The 22,382-nt window shown below is 36.5% G+C and overlaps 1 protein-coding gene across 1 annotated transcript in view; it reads right to left on the bottom strand.

Moving 5' to 3' along the window:
- Positions 1-1,505: 1,505 nt before the first annotated feature.
- The window catches only part of CAMSAP2 (calmodulin regulated spectrin-associated protein family, member 2), an 88,848-nt gene continuing 67,971 nt past the window's right edge, over positions 1,506-22,382 (bottom strand). Inside the window, 13 exon segments of the mRNA XM_009884791.1 lie at positions 1,506-2,429; positions 3,607-3,725; positions 5,478-5,593; positions 7,117-7,189; positions 8,264-8,484; positions 9,045-9,109; positions 9,112-9,183; positions 10,229-11,006; positions 11,008-12,384; positions 13,220-13,289; positions 13,801-13,871; positions 17,639-17,732; positions 18,811-18,904. Coding sequence (XP_009883093.1) covers positions 2,121-2,429; positions 3,607-3,725; positions 5,478-5,593; positions 7,117-7,189; positions 8,264-8,484; positions 9,045-9,109; positions 9,112-9,183; positions 10,229-11,006; positions 11,008-12,384; positions 13,220-13,289; positions 13,801-13,871; positions 17,639-17,732; positions 18,811-18,904 — 3,459 coding nt within the window. The 3' untranslated portion in view covers positions 1,506-2,120.

Below are 22,382 nucleotides of genomic sequence, written 5' to 3' on the forward strand. Positions count from 1 at the left end.
CTGTATATTATACACAGTTTCATATTGTTATTCAAGATGTTCCTACAACGGTATTTGTAGGAACTGTCTAACAGGCAGAATGTGCAAACCCTCTTTCCCCCTTTTTAATATTATTTATAGCCTATATATACAATATGTATACACTTGAAATATAAGAGTTACATATCCTGGTGATATACATGCAAACAGTAGGAATTCAGCTAACCACAAATAGTTTTGCGCCACATACATATTAAACATGTATTTTAAAGTGTTTTTTCTTTTTTTACAGTTTTAACAAATATACATAAATATAAGAACATAAATTACAGTAAAACTGACAGCATTTTTGAGAAAATGTTTGTAACCCAGATGCATTGATGCCTAAGGCCTTATAATAATTTAAAAAAAAAGTACTGTTCTAAACTGTTTAATGACATCTCATTCCTGTGCATCTTTTATATAAGTAAATGAGTACATCGTTGTAGTGAGGCATAGTTTCTCTCAAAGCACTTTAATGAGAGAAATATGAACATAGTTTTAGTCTCCCCATGAAACAGAATGGACTACATACTTATAGCACAATACTGTCTTATGTTAATGTAGTTGTCACAACACTGAAACAGAACAGAATCACAAATCATTCAAGTCTTTTCCTGAGAATGAGATTTTTTTCCCCCAACAAATCCTCTGGTGTACGTTATCAAAATAGCCACAGATTTAGGGGAGGCTTCAAGTTTGTAGTTGGTTTTTTTTTTTTTTTTTTCAGAACAGTGCTATGTAAAAAGCAAATTATAAGAGAACAAACACTGAAATGGAATAGTGATCTATAAAGTAATCAAACACTGTTTTGAAATAAAATGCAGCCCTTTATAACTAATACTGAGTACGCCTAGAGTTTGTTTTTGTAAATGGTCATATTTTAATTTACTGAAATGTCATTTAGGCTTTTTTGCCAAATGTATTTAAAGTCGCTAAGTGTCACAAGACATCATCTGTTAGATAGTGTCAAGAAAATAATTTACTAAGACACATTGAAAATTCTTACCAGATGTCTATTCCCTAGAAAATTGATTTAAGTCTGAGCTGGCAGATCTGAAGGCAGGAAGAACAGACAGTGGCCTGGATCTTTAAATCAATGGGCATTAGATACACAACTTCTGAAAGATCTGTGACTTAGTGAATTCTGTGATTCTCCTGAATATTTTTTAGTGTTCTGTCAGGCAAACATCAGGGATCTAGTTCTGAATGTTTCACAAGTTCCTATTCCTTCCTTGGACAAGCAGTACCTGACTGTGTGCTAGCTCTTCATCTGGAGCAATGCAAAATACTGCACGTTTGCTTAAACTCTTTTAGAGGTCTTATCAAATCTTTCTACTTTGCATTTTAATGGTATTATGAACATGCACATGGACAGTCATTACATCTCAGATGGCAACTTACCGAAACAGGAATAATTGCATCACCTAACTATACCCTGAGTTGTTAAATAATTCAGTTGAAGGAAACTTCAAGCAGTTCAAAGGTTTTTCCTTTGATGTTTAGTCTATAAGCAAATCAGTATTATTTAATTGAAAAAGAATTATAAATAATCAGGGGAATGAATCTTGATTTTGTTACAGCACACAGTAAGGATCTTGCAGAACAGACCCACTCAGCTGTTCTTCAGTGACATACAACTTCTCATTTAGTCCTTACTGTAAGTCAGTATGCAAAGTTCAATGGTATCGAGAATATTAAGTATTTCTTTAGTGAAAGAAAAAATATTTCGAGACAAGCACAAATACAAACATATAAGGCAACAGATGTAAAAAAATGTAGTTTGAGTCACTAAGAGGAACATTCAGTGCTTCAGTGTATCTAATCAAAATACAGAGCAAATATACTCTATATATTGTATTAGCACATACAAATCTCCACACAAGTCAAACATTTCCGTAATCACTCGTAATTATTCACCTAAGCGATAACCTTCTGCACTCCTAAACACTGTGTTTACATTCCAGTTGGACATGATAATAGAACTTGGTGTCCAGTTTTAAGTTCGAAGAGTCTTGTTGGCAACTAGAAATCTATTTCCTATAGGCAGTAAAGATGAAGTGCAAGTTTATCACAATTGTCTCAAGCAAATTTTTTCCCGTCTACGATGCCTTGGTGGGTAAAAGTTTCTTCGGAGTTACGGGTCTCTTGGTTTGCCACAAATGGCTGTGAATGGTAATTGCATCAACACTGGCAGACAAAGTTTTAGCAGGTATGTGGCTAAATTGCTTCCTGTCAGAGTTGTATTTATACAGTCCCTCTATCATTTTCTTTGTGATAGATTTGGGACCTATTCCCGTTAATTTATTGATTTCTTCTGTATCAGGGCAGTATGTATAGAGAGATCTGAACTGGCAGCCTGAATCCCGGAACAAGATTAAGAAATTATTTGCATCGGATTTTTCCATTTCCTTTAAAAGAAAGAAAGAAAAAGAATCACAATATGAATTTCGCATTGTAGTTAGAAAACAGTCAAAATCATGGGACTGTCATTTTAAATTTGTTTTCTACCAGAGCTGAAACTTATGTCTAACTCTGTTGACTAAAAGACCTTATTTTCAATCATTAGAATTTGCTAAGCCTCACTTAGCTGAATTTTAATAAAGTGGCTATCTTTCTCAAGCAAAACCTTATTTAAACAATTTCAGCTACACTTATTTAGTCGTACCTCAAGAACAGACATCCTAGTCGGTTTTTTTGTAGACCAGATAAAAATTCTTTGATCCATTTCATCAGGCAGGTCCAATAGTTGCAAGTTCGGGAACAGGAAGTTTAGGTATGCCTAGATATGCCTAAAAGATCCTCCAGTGCTAACATGGGGTTTCAGTCATCCCTAAATCCAGTCAAATACTGTTGTGAAATTTGTTCTGTAAAAGGAATTAATTCCAGATTCCAAGTACCTGTGTTCTTTGATCTATTTAATCTGCCAAATTTGTCACAGTTGGTAACAGGAAAAGTCCCATTACTCTCAACCCTCCGACTCTGTGTTACTCCTTTTGCATGGAAACATGCCAGTCCCTGAGTTCTCACCTGTACAATATTTGTGCACCTTTAGCAAGGTTTATACTAGCATAAGAGAAAAGGCTGGAAGGCGCCTTTCTGTAGTAGAAAGTCCTGAATTTGCCCTACTGCTTGGAAACTGGAGAAAAGCCTAGGAGGGATGTACTGCAGTTCCTTCTGTTCAGGAGCGAGCTGTGCTTTAGCTCTAAAGGTCCCGGTGTGAGGATCTCCGTGTATAAGATGGGTATTTAGACATTAGAGGAAAAAAGTTTGTGAGCAAATGATAAAAGTCTACATATTGAAGTTCCCCCATTAAACAAGTAGTAACTATTAACTAACATCAATTAATTCAGCTTCCTGTGCTGCTCGTAAAACACAACAGCTATTGTTCCTACAGTACTAGAGAACCTTTCTGCCTACACAGGAAGCAAGCCACAGAAGTTAACTTATTGCTCAAGCCTTTCTCTAAGAGCTAGCATAACCTCAGAAGATTCCTTTCAATATTTGCATTTATACCTGAGTGTCTTCCTAATGCCCGACTGTGGTTTGACTTAGGTGTTTATGCTTTTAGGGGAAAAATACCCTTACCTCCAGTATCTTTTTCTTTTGACCTTCATTAACTTTTCCAGCCAAGCAGCAATGTGCCAGCGCATTCTGAATTATATACTTATTGGATTTAGCACTGGGTTCTTTGAAGAGCTTTGGTCCTATGGAGGAGGAATGACAAATCAGCAAAGTTAATCAATAAGCCAACAAAAGAGTTACTTTAAATGCTGTGAAGCACTTCTGGTATGGATCTTTTGCATGGATAAAAATACAGATCCAGGAATAAAACAGAATTAGGCTAGAGAGCACAAATTTCACAAACAGGAAAAATGTCATTCTTGCAGCTAGTACTGAATTTGCTTACAAATGTGTCTTTCATTATTAAATCATTATTATTGGCAGTCTTGGTAAATATATTTTTTCCTCAGAGGACTTTCTCCAACAAACACCAAAACGTTTTGTGTTTTCTAACTAAAATTTCAGTAGTCCAGGAGGGAGCAAATTCTTTCTTTTTCATCTATAGCTGTGATTTGAAGGGTTAGAGGTACAGCAATGAGGCTGATACAGTGCTTAATGTAACTGTAGCCTGCCCATCTTGGAATTCCAGAAATGTTTTCCCTAAAACCAGGGATAAAAGATCTGGCCTGACACTTGTGAGGTTGTTCTGTCTGTAAAAAGACTTGGTTCATCTGCTTGAAGGAGAAATCTCCTCTGTTTTAGTTTCTGAAATATACGCATACTTGTGTCAAGACCATTTGAAAAAAAACCAAGTACCAATTCTGAGTCTTAGAAATGAACATAAGATACAAGCAATTACCAATTAAATTTAAGATTAAATCTCAGTTTGTCTATGCTTTGGGAAAAAAAAGCCTAGAATCAACACAAAAAAGCTGTATGAAATCTGACTGACAGAGTGAAGATACTAAAACATGTGAAAAAAGCCTTCTGTTCTATTCCTAGGAACTGTATATTGCTTCACTGAAAAACAAACTCTACGTAATAAATATTAAAAGATGATCTTCAGCACTATGGGTATTCATGAGAAAATTCTGCGAGACCACACAGGCAAAGTCTCACTATCCCTGCTGTAATTTAATTTGACATGCGTGTGGCACAAACTGACAGAAGTTTCATGATTTAAAAACTCTGATTTTCAGAGTCAACCCTTTGCCTTTCCAGACTGTAGTCATTTCAGTGCAAAGGAGATAACATTATTTTCAAAACAAACGTTTGCCAGCACAGACAGAGCTATGCAGCCCCATCAGTCAAACCTGATCTCCCTAAAAGTTGATTGAAAATACCTGACATTATTTTACTCTTTACCAAACAAAGTGATATTAGGTGGGCAAAAATGGAGCTTTTATAGTCCTGATGATGCAAGGTCTTTGCAACATCAAGTTCTGTATATTTGGAGAAAAGAGATGAAGACACCATTATTGTTTGATTCATAATATAGTAAAGAATTAGAAGTGAGGTTGTAAAGTTTTTAATAAACAGCAAAGGATCTGTTTGGAAACAAAGGGTGCAGTATATTTAAATTCATATAACTGAGCAGATTTCTTTTTCCTGTTGTAATTTGGTTTTTGCTTTTTGTAACTCTATTCTAAATTGAGCTTAAATTTCAACTCTGCGTGCCTTGCTGGAGCGCACAGTCATCTGTGAGCCCGTTTGCTGTTCTAAGCCTAACTGCAGTTTATTATGGTTATCGCAAATGCTACCGAGCCAGTACTTTTATTTTGGATTTAAAATTTTAACCTTATATTACTACCATCTATTTTAAAGGAGGTTAAAGCAACATTTCTATGAAAGTGTCCTCAATCAAGTTTTAGGAAACCAAATAAAGATAACTGAAAACTTTTCATGCATAGAACCACTAATAGCCAGGCACTTTTCTGAATATTGTTGTCGCTGACCTGTGTATTCTGTAGCAGAGGCGACTGATGAAGTCGTAGATGCGTTCTCCCAATCTTTTTCTCCATTACGACTACCACAGCGACTCGGAGATAAGAATCCTTCCACAGACTCAGACCTAAACATTAATTTTAAAATCTATTAAAAAAAATTATGATGTTCAGCAGAGAAGCGTTCTAATATGAAAGGAAGTCAAACTGTACTGAGGTAGAACACAATGATTTGAACTGTAGGCTATAAAACTAAGTGCACAATATTTACAGAAGAAATTAACAAGTAACTTAGTTCATGTTCTGTATCATGCAGGAAGTTGGTATTTAGGTGAGGTGGATATTAGTAAACACATCTGAAGGACAGAAAGCTAATAGATATTCTAGGCTGTGCAATATTACTACCAAGTGGGAATTTGGGTTACTTTTACATCGTTACTAGCAAAACAATGTTATCTCATGTAGCAAACAAGAATGATGAATGTGAAGTAAAAATTCAGTTCACTTATACTTCTCACTGCCAATTGTGGTAACAATAACTGCTGTATTTAAGATAGCAAAATAATTTCCTTTCTAAATTTTGTTTTCACAGGCAGTAACTTCTGGTGCTGTAACTCTTTGGGTTGTCCTGGTTCTTGCAGGGACAGCGCTAATTTTCATAAGAGGCTGGGATGGGACACAGCCTGGACAGCTGACCCAAACTAGTCAAAAGCGTATTGGATACCATGCGATGTCATGCTCTGTAGATAGCTGGGGGAGCTGACCAGGGGAGAGGGAGGGCTCAGGCAGGAACTGCTGCTCGGGAGCAGGCTGGGCATTTCGGGTTCCGTTTGGTGAAGAGCTGTGCATTCATCATTTTAATGTATTTTTTTAATCAGTATTATTGTTGTTTTCCTCTTTCCTTTGCTGTTCTGTTAAACTGTCTTTATCCCAACTCACAAGTTTTGCCTTTTTCTTCCGGTTCTCCCCCCACCCCACAGGAGGTGGTGAGGAGTGAGCAGCCACGTGGTTCTTTGTTGCTGGCTGGGGCTAAACCACGACAGCACTCAAATGTGAATAGTTTTGCATTTAAAAGTCTAAGCAAGATTGTCATGTTTTCTGAAATTATTACAAGATATTTACAGGTTTTTCCGATTGTGGTTACTGCAAAAGCCAGTCAAGTGTTCTCTTTTTATTTCATTTTCAGGTGATTTTTAATGCAAAATAAATTCTGGTGTTTGGAAAAGGCTGAAGTCCTACTGAACATTCAATACTTCCCTGTACAGCTGTCAAGGGGAAAAAATCAGAAAAGAAGCTTCTGTGTTAAAAAAAGAAAAGAAGCTATGTAGCTGCACGTAGCATACAGGTTTAACAAAACATCCACAAGTTGAGACTTAAATACAAGCAGGTGAATTAAAGAGGCTGCGTGAAAAGCATTTTGGTTTGACCTCATTTATAGCTGCCCAACTGGTTTACTTAGTTAAATTTGTGAAACAAATGATCGTGGCTTAGTTGCCTAATGCCTGACAGTGGAAACTATCAATGTCTCAAATCAGGAAAACATACCTGTTCTTGGAGTACACAATATATACACGACCTCTTTAAAATTCATGCTAGTTTTAAATAGCTGATTATCAAGTGTTATTACATGAAACGGTTATTTTAGCTTTACCTTGGTGTTCTCTTGCCTGACTGCACACTCTCATTGTCCCCTGTATTCAGCGATGCCAATGAAAGACTAGATACTGAAAAAACACGATAAAGCTGTGAACCTGGATAAAAACAAAGTTAAGGCTTATAAACCTATGCAAGTAGCAGAGTCTGTTCATTAGACCCAACACCAGCATCCATCAGAAAGGCAGTAAGAGCTTTTATATACGAGACTCTTACACCCATACATGATATACCTGCATGCATATGTGCTGCACTTCATCTAAACACTTGCTGACACACCCAGCCATTTGCAGCCACCTGGGATGGTCTCGGGCTAAGCGTTAATGAGAAGTATGGACATGGGAATATTGGCACCATGCAAATCAAAGAATGCAATCAAAGTTAATAAGTACTCATGAAAGAGAGCTTAAGAGTCTTAATTTAAAGCTTGGGATGGATTCTTGGAAGGTGTTAAGGAACACGTTAAATTACACTGGAAGACAGAGGGAAGCAGCTAGAGAAAATGCAGCAGAACGACAAGGCTGTACGATGCTGTAACAAAAAGGATCACTGAGCAGTCTGCTTACTTTTTCTGATTGTAAATTGGCAATACTGCTTCCCATCATTACTACAGTTATGCGATATCTAAAAGAATGCTAAGTTGTTCCACACAGTTAGTGTTGCTATGTTCATAACTATACATGCACTAGGTAAGCAAGCGAAATAGAATAAAACAGGAAATATAAAAGTAACTTTTTAATTTTGATTTTGTCTGTATTAAGTGGGAGCTTAAGTACTCTTACCTTATAATCACCATTTTATTTACTGATCTCTTATCTCCCAACCTTTATTCATTCTTAACTCTACAGGTGCAAGAAGAGATTAGTGAAGAATACAGGGGTGTATATGAAACTTGCAACACACGTTGGTGCTTCCACTGGGTTTTCATACAGTTAACCTTTTTGTTTGTTGATATATGCATGCATGCATAGCAGGTAAGTGACATTCATCTTTTCATTTCTATTGGCAAATTTTGCCTTCCAGTTTGGTCCTGTGCAGCTGCAGTTGAGCACAAGACGCTTATAAATGCACGTGCTTGTTAGTACCAAAACACAAACTGGTGTTTTAGCATGAACAGACTCTTTTTCCACATGAACGTTTGTTACCTGGTGGACCTTTGATTGGTGTCTTAGGTGATTCAATATGATCTCTATGAATGGATTTCGGACGTGGCTTTTTTTGTTTGATTGAGAGGGAACGCGGCTTTATGACAGTATCCATTTCTTCCATAAGCTTTAGTTGTTTCCTTCTCATATATTCCTGCTTAATAAATTCTCGCCGTGCTCGTTCATCTTCCTTCTTCTGACGTTCTTCTTCTGTTTTGCGTCTAAAAAACATTATCAAATAAATTCAGCAGTAGAAACTTTCCAAATTAACAGTTTTAGCTAGCACAGTGAGGACAACAGAGGTATCAGATTTTTGTAACTTCTGAGTTCTCAGACATCAGTAAAAGGAACTTGGTTTTTTTTTACAATTGTCAGACAGTTTAAACTTTTTGGGATACTGTTACTAGTAAAATCAAACCCATGTTTATTAGCTTGACTGCTGTAACAGAGTGAGCATTCTGCGTTTGTCCAGAAAGGAGCCCAAAGTGACAGACTCTCCCTCAGAACATGAAGTGCAGGGCAGGGTGATGCTCTGAGGAGCTTCATTCAGGCCAGCAGGGCTCATATGTCGAGTCTGAGCTACAGACTGATGCCACCTGCTGATTTTGCAGGACCAGCTGGCATGTGTCTTCAGCTGGGCTCCTCAGCACATCTGGCTCTAGGATTAAATACCCGGGATATTAAGATGCAATTTTTTGACATGAAAGTTACGCTTTTAACTAAGTCAGACATTTTCACGTTCACTGTTACTGATCATTTGGATTGGGACATGTAGTTTTACCTTGTCTCTTCCTTCTTATGTTCTAGTTCTGCTTCCAGCTGCTGCTTTCGAAGCAGAGTCTCTCTATTTCCCTTCTCAAACGCTTCTCCAATAATGCTGCTCGTTTCATTGCCATATCGTTTTCTGCCTTTTGATCATCCTAGCAGCAACAGCATTTGAAGGAAAAGGACCCAAAAATATTAAGACTTCTGAATTCAGCAACTGATTTTGCCAAGTCATTAGACACTTAATTCTGTACACTGGGTTGCGATATCCTAACACACTTTTGCAGTATTTGAAATAAGATTCTTTGAAAAGATTTTTCTTAAGACTACTAAAAACTTTTCATAAAGCAATTTTTCCTTCCCAAGTCAAACAAAATTCAACACTGATATGAGAAGACTTGCTTAGTGAAATGTTTTAGTTTAGAGTCAGATCCCACACTGCATAAACTTCTGCATGCAGCTTCAGAAGATTCTACGTGTATGAAGATGAAGGTAATTTATCACAAAAAGCAGTAGCTATGCAGCATATGGAAGTAACTTCTGCTGATCAACCCAGGTGTTTTGTCAGAACTGAGGAATGCTTTCAGACAAGCAAAGCACATCTCAGATACGTGATACAAGATTTTGGGGCATTCCAAGATGGAAATTAAAAATCTCAACAGCTTTCAGTGTCTAGACAACAGGGAGTGCTCCCAAACACCAACTTCAAAAGGGAGTCTCGGAAGACTATACTTCCTAAGCCAGCCAAGACAGGAAAAAAGGCTCTCCAAAGTGCAACTCAGAGGCATTCAACATTTTAAAAAATGCAGGCTGTTATGTGTTTCAAAAACTTTTAATTAAATTTGGGGGTGGGACGGGAAGCGAGGGTGAGATGTAAGCATGTTTAAGGTCACCAAAGCTTATGTTAAAAATCTACATTCAGCATGCATCGTCCTCACCAAAAACTCCAAGCACTCTTCCATAACTATGAATGGAAAGGGATACTCTGGCATGCTCAGAACTGCAGTATGGCAGAATCTCACCACTCTTATGATGCCACCTTAGTCATCAAGTGCAAAAGATATGCTTGTACATTTAGAGCTGCAGAACCATCTGCTTTGACTTCAGTTGAAATCTATCACTGAAACCCATATCTGAATTAAGAATTTCCTTTTCAAAGAAAGCTTAATAGCAGACATACATATCCACTAGTTCTCTTACCTTAAAAAAGAATCCACAACACACTTTCTGGTCATCCTCAAATTGTTCTCTATCACTCTCACCTTCATATTTCTCAACAGATACTTCATTTTTTTCTGGTGGCTTCAAATCCGATAGGGAAACTTCAATTAAGTTAGCTGTTTTGGGAGCTGGTGTTGGTAAAATCGGTTGGCTTAGCTGATCTTCATTTGGGGTGAGGCAGACAGTTTCTGTGATAGGCTGAGATAATACTTCAGAAACATTAGATTCAATAGGCTTAATCTCCTTTTCCTCCAACTTCTGTTCACACTGTTTCAGCAATTTTGGTCCTTCTTCTTTTGCTCCCTCTTCTGGAGGCTTGACTTCCTTCAAAAGATTTCCCCTTAACTGAGGTTCACCTATATTTTCACCATCATCTCCAAAGCAAACAAATGATCTAGTCTGAATGGGAACCTGACTTGGAGAAAATCTCCTCAAACGGGGAAGACTATCCACAGACCGCGGGGCAGTCAAGGTACGATTTAGAGGTGTTATTTTCAGTTCATTTGGCCTAGGAGTCCTTTGCATTTTAATGTGAAAAGAGGCACTCTTCCTGTTGGAAGACTGTGGAGACTGATGTGTAGAGCGAGGAGATTCTTGTGAGAAAGGTGCAACAGGAGATGGAGTTCCCATTTGCCTTGATGAAGACTTAAAGTCCCGAATCTGTTTCTGAGGAGACGGCTGAGGAGGAGAAATAACCCAAGCCTGTTGCTCTCTCATCTGCATCAACATCTCCTGTTGAAGGGACAGACGTTGCATTTCTTATATCTCCTTCATTAAAATTTTCTTCTGAGGGGCTTGCTAAATTCCATTGCTTTTCAGCATCCATGGGAGTAGCAGGAGATTTTAACCATTTGCTGTGAGAATTTTCAGGGGTTTCTTTTATTAATTCTGAAGTCTTACTAGTTTGTTCCTCTGATTTTTCAGTTTCTTTTTCTTTCAACCGATTACTGTCAGTGAATATCTTCTCATCTTCAGCTCCTGCTGCCTCTTCTCGGAGAGGTGATACTCCGTCACCTTTCTTTTTCACAACATTTAGAAATGCTGTTCTTCCCATTTTCTGCCGCTGCTTTGTGAATGCAGCTTCAACCTTCTTCTTCTGTGCTTCAATGGCTCGTCTCTTTTCCTCTAGCTTCATCCTAAGATGCACCATTTCAGAAGCCAGTAACTGTGTAGTGTCTCTTCCTTGAGGAACAGATGCCTCCTCGGGAATATGAGTCCAAGCAACCACATGAGGGATGTTCAGCTCAGAACCTTCTGGTGTGGTTTTCTGGGAACTGCTTCCACTGCTTCTACTATCAGTATGATTCAACTTCCTGAATTTCTGCTCTGCAAAGCTAGTCATTTTAACCCCTGAACTTGAAGAAGCACTGCTGCCTGCCTGTGATTTAGTACTTACTGAGCTGGGACAGGGACTTAATTGATCTCTGTGATTGCTAGCTCTCATGTCATAATCCTGGAGAAATTTAGATGGTTCTTCCATGTCAGAGTCCATGCTTACAGTATAATCTCTCAAAGAAGAATCCTCATCCATCGTCTCTGGAATATCTTCCGAAGGGACATGTATTCCGGTATCTACTTCTGTATTGTCAGTCACAGGACTCAGAGCACCTTTTGTGTCTGTAATTATATCAGGGGTAGACTGATTTGGTTTAATGTTTGAATTCAAGATGCTCATTTCCTGATTGTGAAGGAAGAACCCATTTGTAATTTGGTCTGGTCGGATAACTCTGGGAGATTTTTCAGTGTCATGAATTATCTGCAAAGCTTCTTCAATGCTTGGTGTCTCAATCTGATTGCCAAAATCATCCAGAACTGCCCTGTTTTGCAGAGCTCCGTTTGGAAACCTGTAGCGGCTGCTCTCATTGGCATTTTTTTGATTTGTGTTAAGAGACTGATTGACCTTTGTGTCTTTATGAGCTATCACGTCCTTTTCCTCTTCAATATCTTGGTTTTCCTCTTCTCCATTTACTGGTTTGAATGACAGATTTTTTCTAATATGTTTCGGCATGCGGTTGATGTTTACCGTAAGGCCTTCATTGCTCACAGATCTAGTAATTCCTCTGTTTGGAGTAGACACCGGAATGCTTTTTTCTTTGTCAAAGGAAATGTCAAATGAAACTCCGTGTAATGATGACCTAATAGAGATTAGAATAAAGGAAATAACTGAGCAACTCATGTTTAGTAATAATGAAATATTCACATTCGGTCATTCAGTTTTAAAATTATTTTAAGATCGTAGTATTAAAGGCACTGCTAAGTGTACTATATTTTGCCTAGCCTCAAACATAATAATATAATATATAAATACACACATACATTTATATCTATTTCATAAAGAGCTATACATACAATAAATGAAAAATGCACAATAAAATAGAATATAAAAGCATTTTCTTCAGTGATAGCCAGTGCTTGTTATTACTTTGGAATAAATTCTGTGTGTTTCAGGAATATAGGAATTGCCATAGTAGATCAGAAGGAAGGTGTGAAGAGATACACTGTTTATACTTACTGAATAACCCACCATTCTAACTCTTACCATTTTAACTTTAGTTTACACCCTACAGATTAAGAGTTTATGACCAGTCTAACTGAAAACCAAACCATTCAGCCTGACTGTTCTTACTATCCCCAAAATAATACAAGTTTAAATACTACTGAGCTCATTAGCCAACTCTTACCACTTTTCGTTGATTGCGATGAGTAAATGTGAACATCTTTAATGGCAACAATGCAAATACCTAAAATATATCTCATTTCAATGTAAAAAATAGATTATTTATTTCTGATTTTTTTTCCTATTTCAGAGTTCTTAATCCATGATACAGTTTTCTCTTTCTACTTTTGCATGTCCCTTACAAGAACTCTTATTACAGGATTCTGAAAATCCAAACTACAATGCATCATTTATTACTATTTATGACCAAAAAGAATATTTTTTTCACCAACTCATATGGTAAGACTACTTACCTTTTTTCTTTGGGCCATGTCCCTACATGCCCATCTACATAAGACATTGATGTGGACCTTCTGATGACTCCTAAGTGAAATTAAAATAGAACCTAAGGTAACTGCTATGAAAAATTATTTTAACATCACCTTCTGCTGCTTTAACAAGTTAGTTTGCTTCACTACTTAGAACACTGCAATGATGACAAAGAAAAGTGTTTTTATATTGAAAATACAAGTAGACCAACAGAGTCAATTTCATCCTGAATATGTATTATGCCCCTCATCCCTGAAAGAATTTACTACTGAGTAAAATATACTACACATACTACTGAAATATACTACAAATACTTGCTGTAAGCCATATTCCACATAATCATAACAGAAGTAGAATTAAAAAAAAAACAATATAAGAGATACAAAAACAAACTTCCCATTTGTACATTTTACAAATTACAGAACTCATTCATTAGTGTTTCATGTAAAGCTCTCCCAGTAATTTCTGCATAAATAATGTTTCACTAAATATAAGCAAGATAGCAATTTACTCAGAAGATGACACCTTGTCTTACTGCCTCTTCCACCCATTTGTAAATTGTTACCTGGAACAGATGAGTAAGGCTGCTGGGGTGTATGCAGTTGGTGAGATGGCGTATAAGCTGGACTTTCCAATCTACAAAGCAAGCAACATTAACTTAGAAGTAATATATTAAAAGCCACATTACAAAAGGGCAACCAGACCTCATGTCCTGGGCCAACACAAAAACAGATTTATTTTTTGTGACAGGGAAGAAACTGAGGTGTAATTCTGTTCTTGAAATGTTAATTTATTAACTAAAAAGAGAATGCTGTTATTACCTTTAACTGGACCTAATGCAGGTAATTTGATAAGTCAAAAATACAAAAATATATTTCTCCTGCACAGATGGCCACAGAGTGGCATTAGTTTTGTTAACATACCTGATTTATTTCATGTAAATGTTATTATTAGAAGGTCTTCATTTTTATATTTGATTTTAGGAAAAAACCCAAACATAAGCATCAACAAAGGCAATTCCTACTGCCTCAAAACTGAGAGACTGTAGCTAATATCACATACTTTTCATGCATCTCTTTTCAGTTCCTTAATCTTAAACTTCTACTTTGTGTCTGGACCACAATATGCACTAGAAGCGGACAAAGGAGATTTTGTGATAGACATGACTTTGTAAACACAAAAAAAATATATTCATTACTAAAACAGTGTAATTACAAAGATTTCCTACATTTCTGCTTAGAACAGATACCTTTCTGTGGTTCACAGAGAAGGTCTGTAATAGACTAGAGCTGTGTTAATCCAGAATAGGATTAACATAATTCAATGTTTTGGTCAAGATGCTTCTTCAGGATCAGAACAAAGACACATGCATTTGTATGTAAAACACTTCTAAAGAAGCCAGACTTCAAAAACACGCTGGATTAAATCCTTTCATGTTTTGAATTTTGTTCACTGAGCTGAAGAGCAGACTCCCAAACTCCCTTTTTTCAATCAGTAATTTTCAAAATACATTTAGTGCTTTTATGGTTTATATACAATATGCTGTAGAAATGTTTCTAAATAGTATTTGTGGGAAGGATATTCACCTCAATTTAAGAAAAATATTGCTGTTTTACAATCTACAAAAGCATCTTTCATAAGTATATATTAAATTATTCAAAATAGGTTCTCATACATTATTGAATTTTTGTATTAATAGCTACATGAAATGTCTGTTTTAAATGGCATTTGAGATTTCTTTGAAAGTTTAAAAATCATAGATATAATCTCTATAAGTTATCTTAAAAGAAAAGCATGCTTTCAAAATTTCACCAAGCTGCCGATGAAAATTTGCTACCACAAAGAAAATCCATGCACTTCATTTTCCCTCAAGAAAAGACTGATTTTGGCACCATGACTGTGGTTCCATGGCAACCTCAGACATCGCAACTGCTCGCTGCCACAGTCCCACTCCCTCCTCTGCGCTGGATCTGGCTCTCCATCCAATCCTCTGAGTCATTTTAACAAGCGAAGCCAACAGAAAAAAAATCACTTTCTGACTGGTTTAGTTTTTTCTGTCTTTGTGCATTGAAATGACAGTGTCAAACACTCAAGGGGGCAAGAACGTGTAGTCGGGACAAGGAGGAAGGCCAGGACCACGGCATCCTGCAGTCAGGTCTGTTCTGCCTGGGAACCTGCAGCCTGTGTGTTAGATTCCTACCATCTCAGATAACTTCTTAGGCCCCTCCTTTGTCTTACAATGCAGTGAAGTATCATCAAGTTGGATGAAGTACACTGGTTTATAAGGAAAGATATAGCTCTTTCTATTATTCATGGATTGCTTTCATAATACTCCAACACAAAACCATATCCATCACTTGTAGAGACACTAAAACAGTGTTGTGATGAGCTAGTACAATACGCAACCCACCGCCCATAAGGGCTTTACAATGATTTTTACTATATCTCTGAACATGTCTCAGGAAACATAAGGAATATTGCAAAACACGTTAGTGGCAACTTACAGACTTAATAGTTAAATTTGGAATGATAATAGCACTAAGACACATAAAAGCTTTTATAAGTGTTTATGAATTGAATTCAGATGCTTATCATAAAACTTCCAATCAGTCCTCTTCAGTGAGGAAGCCAAAACCATCTGCACAGCCAAAATTTAAAAAAATTTAGAGAAAAAGTAGATTTGTTTGGATGAAAAAGATACTATGTTACTGACACAATTTGTCACAGCAGTGATCAATGCATGGTTAATGGCTTCAGCTGTGAGGTTGGTTTGGTTTGGTTTGGTTTTTACACAGTCAATGCTACAGATAGACTTCTCTTGTGTTATCCAGTATTATTCTACTAACTTTCTTTACATTTAAAGAAAATCTCCACAGTGATCACTACAGCACACGAGTAAGGATGGCACAGAACTCTGTTTCTTTAGTTTAATTTGGTCTTAAGTGTAACTGACATATGATTTACTATCTTCATAGAACTTCTAAAAGATAAGTCACTAAAATTTTGTTCATGAAGGGCTCTAAAAGGGGGACGTCAGGTTGGAAAATAGTGATTTTTACTGCAAACCTTTCATCAGGTTGGAAGCCACATACAAATAGTGATTTTTACTGCAAACCTTTCTTTGTTCTATAGGACAGTCATAGTTTTACAAGCCCTTTGTTGGACTGCTTGCAGTGCCTTTGCAAGGTGCAAATAGCCTTAGGCACCCCTGTTCCAAAACCTAAGTTCAAATACTGTTTCTAGTTCTCCTGGCCTCTGTGCTCAGTTTACACTAAAATAACTTCATTGTCTACAAGGGAAACACTTCAGATAAACTCAGGGAAAAGACTCGGAATCACAGCATTTAATGATAGTAAGAAATATTACTCCTTGATTACAGTCAGCATAGATTCCTAAATACTAAAAGAAACCAACCTCCCCCCACAATCAACCAAACACACCTCACCCCTGAAAGCCCCATCCAAAACCAACAGAAAAGGCTGTACAGGATTAGTTGGGTTGGCAACCAACAGTTTGCTGAATATACAATCAAAATGCTAATTTTATCCTTCTCCTTTGTGTCAGTTCAGACACAATCAATAAACCTTTGCCCTCAAATTATAAATGATGCTATGCTACCCCTCATCCCCTATGTTCAGATCAGATCACTGGAAGGCTTTCTTTAGCCTGTAAAAAGAAAGATTAAAAAGGCCTAATGAGCAATTTCTGCCTCTTATCAAATATGAGAACACAAGGGAAACAGGATGTTTTTTATATTCCAAATCTGTAACAGTAATACTAAAAATAATGTTTCACGTATATTTACAAAAATACAAATAATGCAAAACATATTAACAAAGCTGTTAGCTTTCCATTCTTGATGCTTACAAGACTTGGGAAGTTCATCATAACATAAGTAATTATTTTTACCTACTTGACCTTCATGGTACTTAAATAACATAATCAGACCAAACTAAAACCATCACTCAGTGGTTTTCTTGCTGTTATCTTAGTTTACTTTCTTCACTGGTTTGGGAAGATTTGCTGTGAATTCTGGAAAAATAGCTTTTTCAGAGCAGACTTGGTCAGCAGCGCCACACGAAATTGAAGAGGACAGGGAGGCCATATGACACTTCTCTGCTGAATCAGAAGGGTTGTTTTGGAAATTGGTAAGACAACAGCATGCTGTCCAAGTGGCAAACATGAATTGTACAAACACAAACACGTTGCCTGCCGTGCAACGGGGCAGTGGAGGAAATAGCTGGAACTATGGGATCTTCCACAAAATTCTACACATTATATTTGGTAACTCAAATCATTGAGCATTGCAAATAGGCAACAAAACTAAATAAAACCCTCCCGTGTTTGATTTTTAATAGAAAGGAGAAGATTGTGAAACTGTACTAGTGATTCTCTGACATTACCTGGCTACGAAGTCAGAACCAGATGGGCCATCCACGTAATTTCTTCTGCTAGCGTTCAAGCCCTGAGCAGAAGCTGCATCTTTTGCAGGTTCAGCTGCCAAGAAGAACAAAGCTCAAGTTATTATAGTTTAGTATTTAGTTAAAATCCATAGTAGAAAAGCTATCCGAAGTAATGTGAAGTAATGATTTCCAAAGAATTTAAGGATTTTCATTGGTTCTGTTATTGAGATTAAAACCCAGCCACTTCCTTGCAGCTTTACCTCTTCCAAAGTTCCCATATTGGTACTAATTAAGGGAATGGAGAATGACAAAAATGACTATAAAAGGCAAGGGAAAAATAATAAAGAAAAAAAATTTTAAAAAGAGCCACAATATTAAAAGGAAGCAATCTTTTTAGCCAAAAAAAATATTCTTCTTCCAGAAGAAATTTTTCTGATAAGAATATTTTTCCCCAAACCCTTAGACGGACTTTTCAGGTAGAAAACAGTATTCTGATCATATCCTAAATCAGTTAAAAGATTTAAATCTGATTTGTGTGTACTATAAAGCATATAAATAAGAAAAAAGGTATAAAAGCCACACAATGAAAATCTCTTCCTAGCTCTTGGAGAGGCAATCACAGCAGTACTGTCTGAATGTTTCAGTTACCATGACTCTGTACTCATTAACAGATCTCAAGATCTTCCTGAGAGGTGGATTTTTAAATTTGAGAATTTACTGATAGAAGACTCTGCCTTTGCACTTAGGTACAAAATGCAATTTTACAATTAAATATCTGTCTACTTTTCTCAGATTTATGTTCCTTTTTCTTGGTATCTTCTCAGCAATACAAGCTCTTCAGGCTAAATTCTATTCTTGGCTCCTTATTATGTTTGTAATCCCTGCATGGGCATAAACGGATTCTAAGCTTGTTTAGGTCAGGAAAATTTGCAAGTGATTACACCACAACAATTTAAATGAATTTTTGGTAATAGACAACAAAATCTAATTATGATTTATGAGATGAGACGAAGATTAACACAAGGAAAGAGTACTTTGCTCCTTCTTTAAGGGGGTTGTACACCGCCAAATCCTGTTAACGAAAATATTCACTGTATTTGTGAACACAATGGCAATCTGTACACACACATATTAAAAACATGCATGCTAAACCCAATCCTTAATATAATTACCTTGGGGATGCACAACAACACGAGGTTGTACAAATGATGGCTTCACCACTTCAAACCACCAGAACAATTCTGCCATGAACACCATGTAGTTGCTCTACAAAAAAAGAAAAAAAAAGAAATTTGTGTTAGAACACAAGCCTGTGAATAACTAGATTAAGCAGCATTCGGGATATGCCTCTGCATTTCATCCAGTTTACAATCTCTTCTCTACTGATTTCTTAGAAAATGAGATCAGTAAGACTGATCTGTAGCACCAACTATCTAATACACATAACTTGACCAGATTGCAACTGTTTGGGTTGAAATGTTTCATAATCAGCATATGCTCAGGCCTGATGTCCTGCAGGCAGGGCAGAGAGCTACATGATAGTTGGAAAAAGATGCCTGTCAAACAGATTAGCCATTTCCATAAAAAAAGAGTAGTGAAAAGCCCATTGTTTTGCAAGGCTAGGCAATAAAATTTTCGGAGCTTTTTAACATGAAAAACTCTGGTAGCCCTTAGTTTTAGGGCAGGAATTGTGATTCTGATTTAGGCTTTTGTGTCAAGTACATGGCTTTTTGCCACATTTGTGAAGATCTACCCAAATTTACAAGTCCTTAATGCAAAACAAAACCCAGCAGCAGCATTTGTTCAAAGCAGGTTAGAACAAGAGAAAGGTTTTCTCTCCAAAGATTTATGCACACTTAATAAATTGCTGAAAATTCTCCCTACGGTATTTTTCCATTACACAGCTATGAAACACAGAAGCATGGTAGCCATCAGATTTAACACAAGGGGAAAAACAGGTGAAAAGGAAGAAACAACTAGTGATGTGAAATGCAATAACAACAAAAAAATCAATAGAAAAAAAAGGCAGAAGCAGTAGCAGCGGTTTCAGCTGCAAAAGTATATAATAAGGAGTGCCAAAAGACCAGAAGTTTTGTTGACTGTGGAGGCCGATGAGTTCAGAGACCAAACGATCACAGACCTAAGCTGCTACATCCATATGGTTCAGTGCTACTTCATATCCAGAAATATCAATGAATGAGGTTAACGAGCATCCGGACCTGAGCTAGGTCAAGCACTCGCACAGACTTGTGCCACCAGTCTTATGAAGTCTGAAAAGGTAAATACAAACCTCTACTTACACATGAAATTGGGAAACCATAATTAAACAACTTTTTAGAACAGTTAGTTTAAAAAAAGAAAATCTTTCTGCAATAGAACCCAATAATGTCTAGTTAACAATACTTACAAAAGCAAGTGTCCTTAGTCACTTTTTTCATGTCGTTAACACTGAATAATTTCAAATATCTGGTCTATTTTCTCCATTTTATGCTATTTTCATTTAACATTTCACACAGCTTAAATGGAAAAATATAAATTAAAAAACTTATTGGTTTAATTTATACAATCTAACAAGACCATCAAGAGCACTTGCAACTTATAAACTAATACCGAAACCCAGAAATATTTTTCCGTGTGACCTTTTTTAAAAAATAAAGCTTTCTTAAATTTTGGTCCTATAAAACTTCCTGTGCTTGAGAAAATTAGCATTTTTACACTCAACTATCAGATGGTATGTCTCTTTTTATTTATCTTTGAGAACGAAATGAAGTGAAAATAGTCTCTCAGAGAATGTGGGAATTTATTTAATTATTTGCTTCAGAGAAGAGTTTCAAAGGAAACCAACGTCTCTTCTGAGTTTTGAGGTAACACAAAGAAGTCAGAGCTGATTTAGTAAAAAAGCAGACAATTACCTATTCCCCCCCCCTTTTCTTTCTTTCAAACAAATATAGGGAAAAATCTGCTTATAAGTAAAGGATATCAGTTGAGTACATAAAGTTACATGTTATGGGACAGAATTCTTAAACCTATTCACAAAAAACCCCCATGGCTTGCCCTGGTATTCTCTACTTGCTTTGGCTTCTGCCATCACCAAACTGTTGTGGGAAACAGGATATGGCACCAGGTGGACCTTTGGTTTGATCAAGGACAGCTGTTATTTTGTTTTTTAGAATGGAGTCGGCTTCTACATCATTTATATACCTGAAGATGATCTTCAGTATAGACTTTGCCATTATAGATATTAATAGAGCATGAAACATTCTCGTTAGCAGAGCACGGGACATTTTTCTAATTTCCAGCCCTTTGTTAGCAATAAGGCCTGCATTTATTTCCAAGAAAACCTTGCTGCAGATTAAGAATTGCATTTGGACACCTTAAACAAACGCACATAGTCTTTAAGAATTAGTTTAAACTTACAAATAGTTTACTCATTCAATTTCACACAACTCTGTAGGCAAGAGACCTACATATTCAACATAAATGTTATTTCTTTTCTGAAGGATTTTACAGGAACGAGGGATATTAAATATCAGCTAACAAATTGCAGTTATAAGAGTACAGCAAATGATTTAGCTGGCAGTTCTTTAACAAACAATCAGACAAATTCTGAGAAAGTAAAACCAGTGGTCTCTATTTTAACTTTTTATTTGTCCAATGAAAAAATTTTCTGGTTGATTCAGGCATGTATGGCTGCAAAGTCTGTAAGTCTTCTGTTGCCAATTCACCAGCTACAGCAGGAAAATCTAAGCAGAAAGATGAAGCTTTCTGTGATGATCCAGTAGCGAAGAGAAGAAAACTGCTTTGTATTCAATTCTGTATTAGTAAATTTGAAAATACAGTTTTAAATATCTATTTGACACTTTTGATTCAGATTTGTTTCTCCCGAATATTTCTAATGTAGATAAGCCTTTACTCCAGCAAAGGGATACTCTTAGACTGAAAGATGCCCATACGCTTTAGTATACGGTGAAGGGATCGGCCAGATGTTGCCATAGTTATTACATACAAGCTATAAATAGACTAGGAAAAACCCCGTCTCTGCTTATTCAGCAGAACAGAACTGAATGAGGAAAAGTTCATAGCAAAATCTTTTCCATTCAAAGAAAATGCTAAGCATAGCCTTTTGGTATCACACTGATTTCATTAAGAAGCAATATGCACCAAGAAAAAAGAGTATCAGATGTACTTCTCAGACAAAACATGATTTTTAATACTACAGTGTCTAAATATTACAATTTCTACAATTTTTCTCTTAATATTCCCCCTCAAATTTTCCATTTTTAACTTGATTTTTTTACTACCAATTATAAAATGTTCTAATCATACCTTTGTCTCCATATGAAATAATATTGTATTTAAATACTCCAATTTCTTATGTTTATGTTGAAATGTCGCATTTAATAGTGTGTGTATTTTATGAAGGACTCAGATATTGCTCTTGAGAATATCTCCTACACAGTCCTGAGCTATTGCAAGACAGCTTGTCTTTCCAAAATCACCAAAGCAGCATTTACTGAAGTAAGAACAAAACTGTTGGCTGCACAGCCTGCTTAGAACTGAGGCTACTTTAGACGTTTGATGGTGAAACATCATGATGGAAACCGCATTTTCTCACAAGTTATTTTTAGTCAGAAAAGGATGTTAATAATAATGACCAAAGAGGAAGACTGATGATAAATAACTTAATTTTTTGGAAAAACTAACTTTGGGTCTGTAGTAATCCTGCTACCCAGGACTTGAAAGA

The sequence above is a fragment of the Charadrius vociferus genome, unplaced genomic scaffold, assembly GCF_000708025.1.
Source record: "Charadrius vociferus isolate BGI_N301 unplaced genomic scaffold, ASM70802v2 scaffold163, whole genome shotgun sequence".
NCBI classification, from domain to species: domain Eukaryota; kingdom Metazoa; phylum Chordata; class Aves; order Charadriiformes; family Charadriidae; genus Charadrius; species Charadrius vociferus.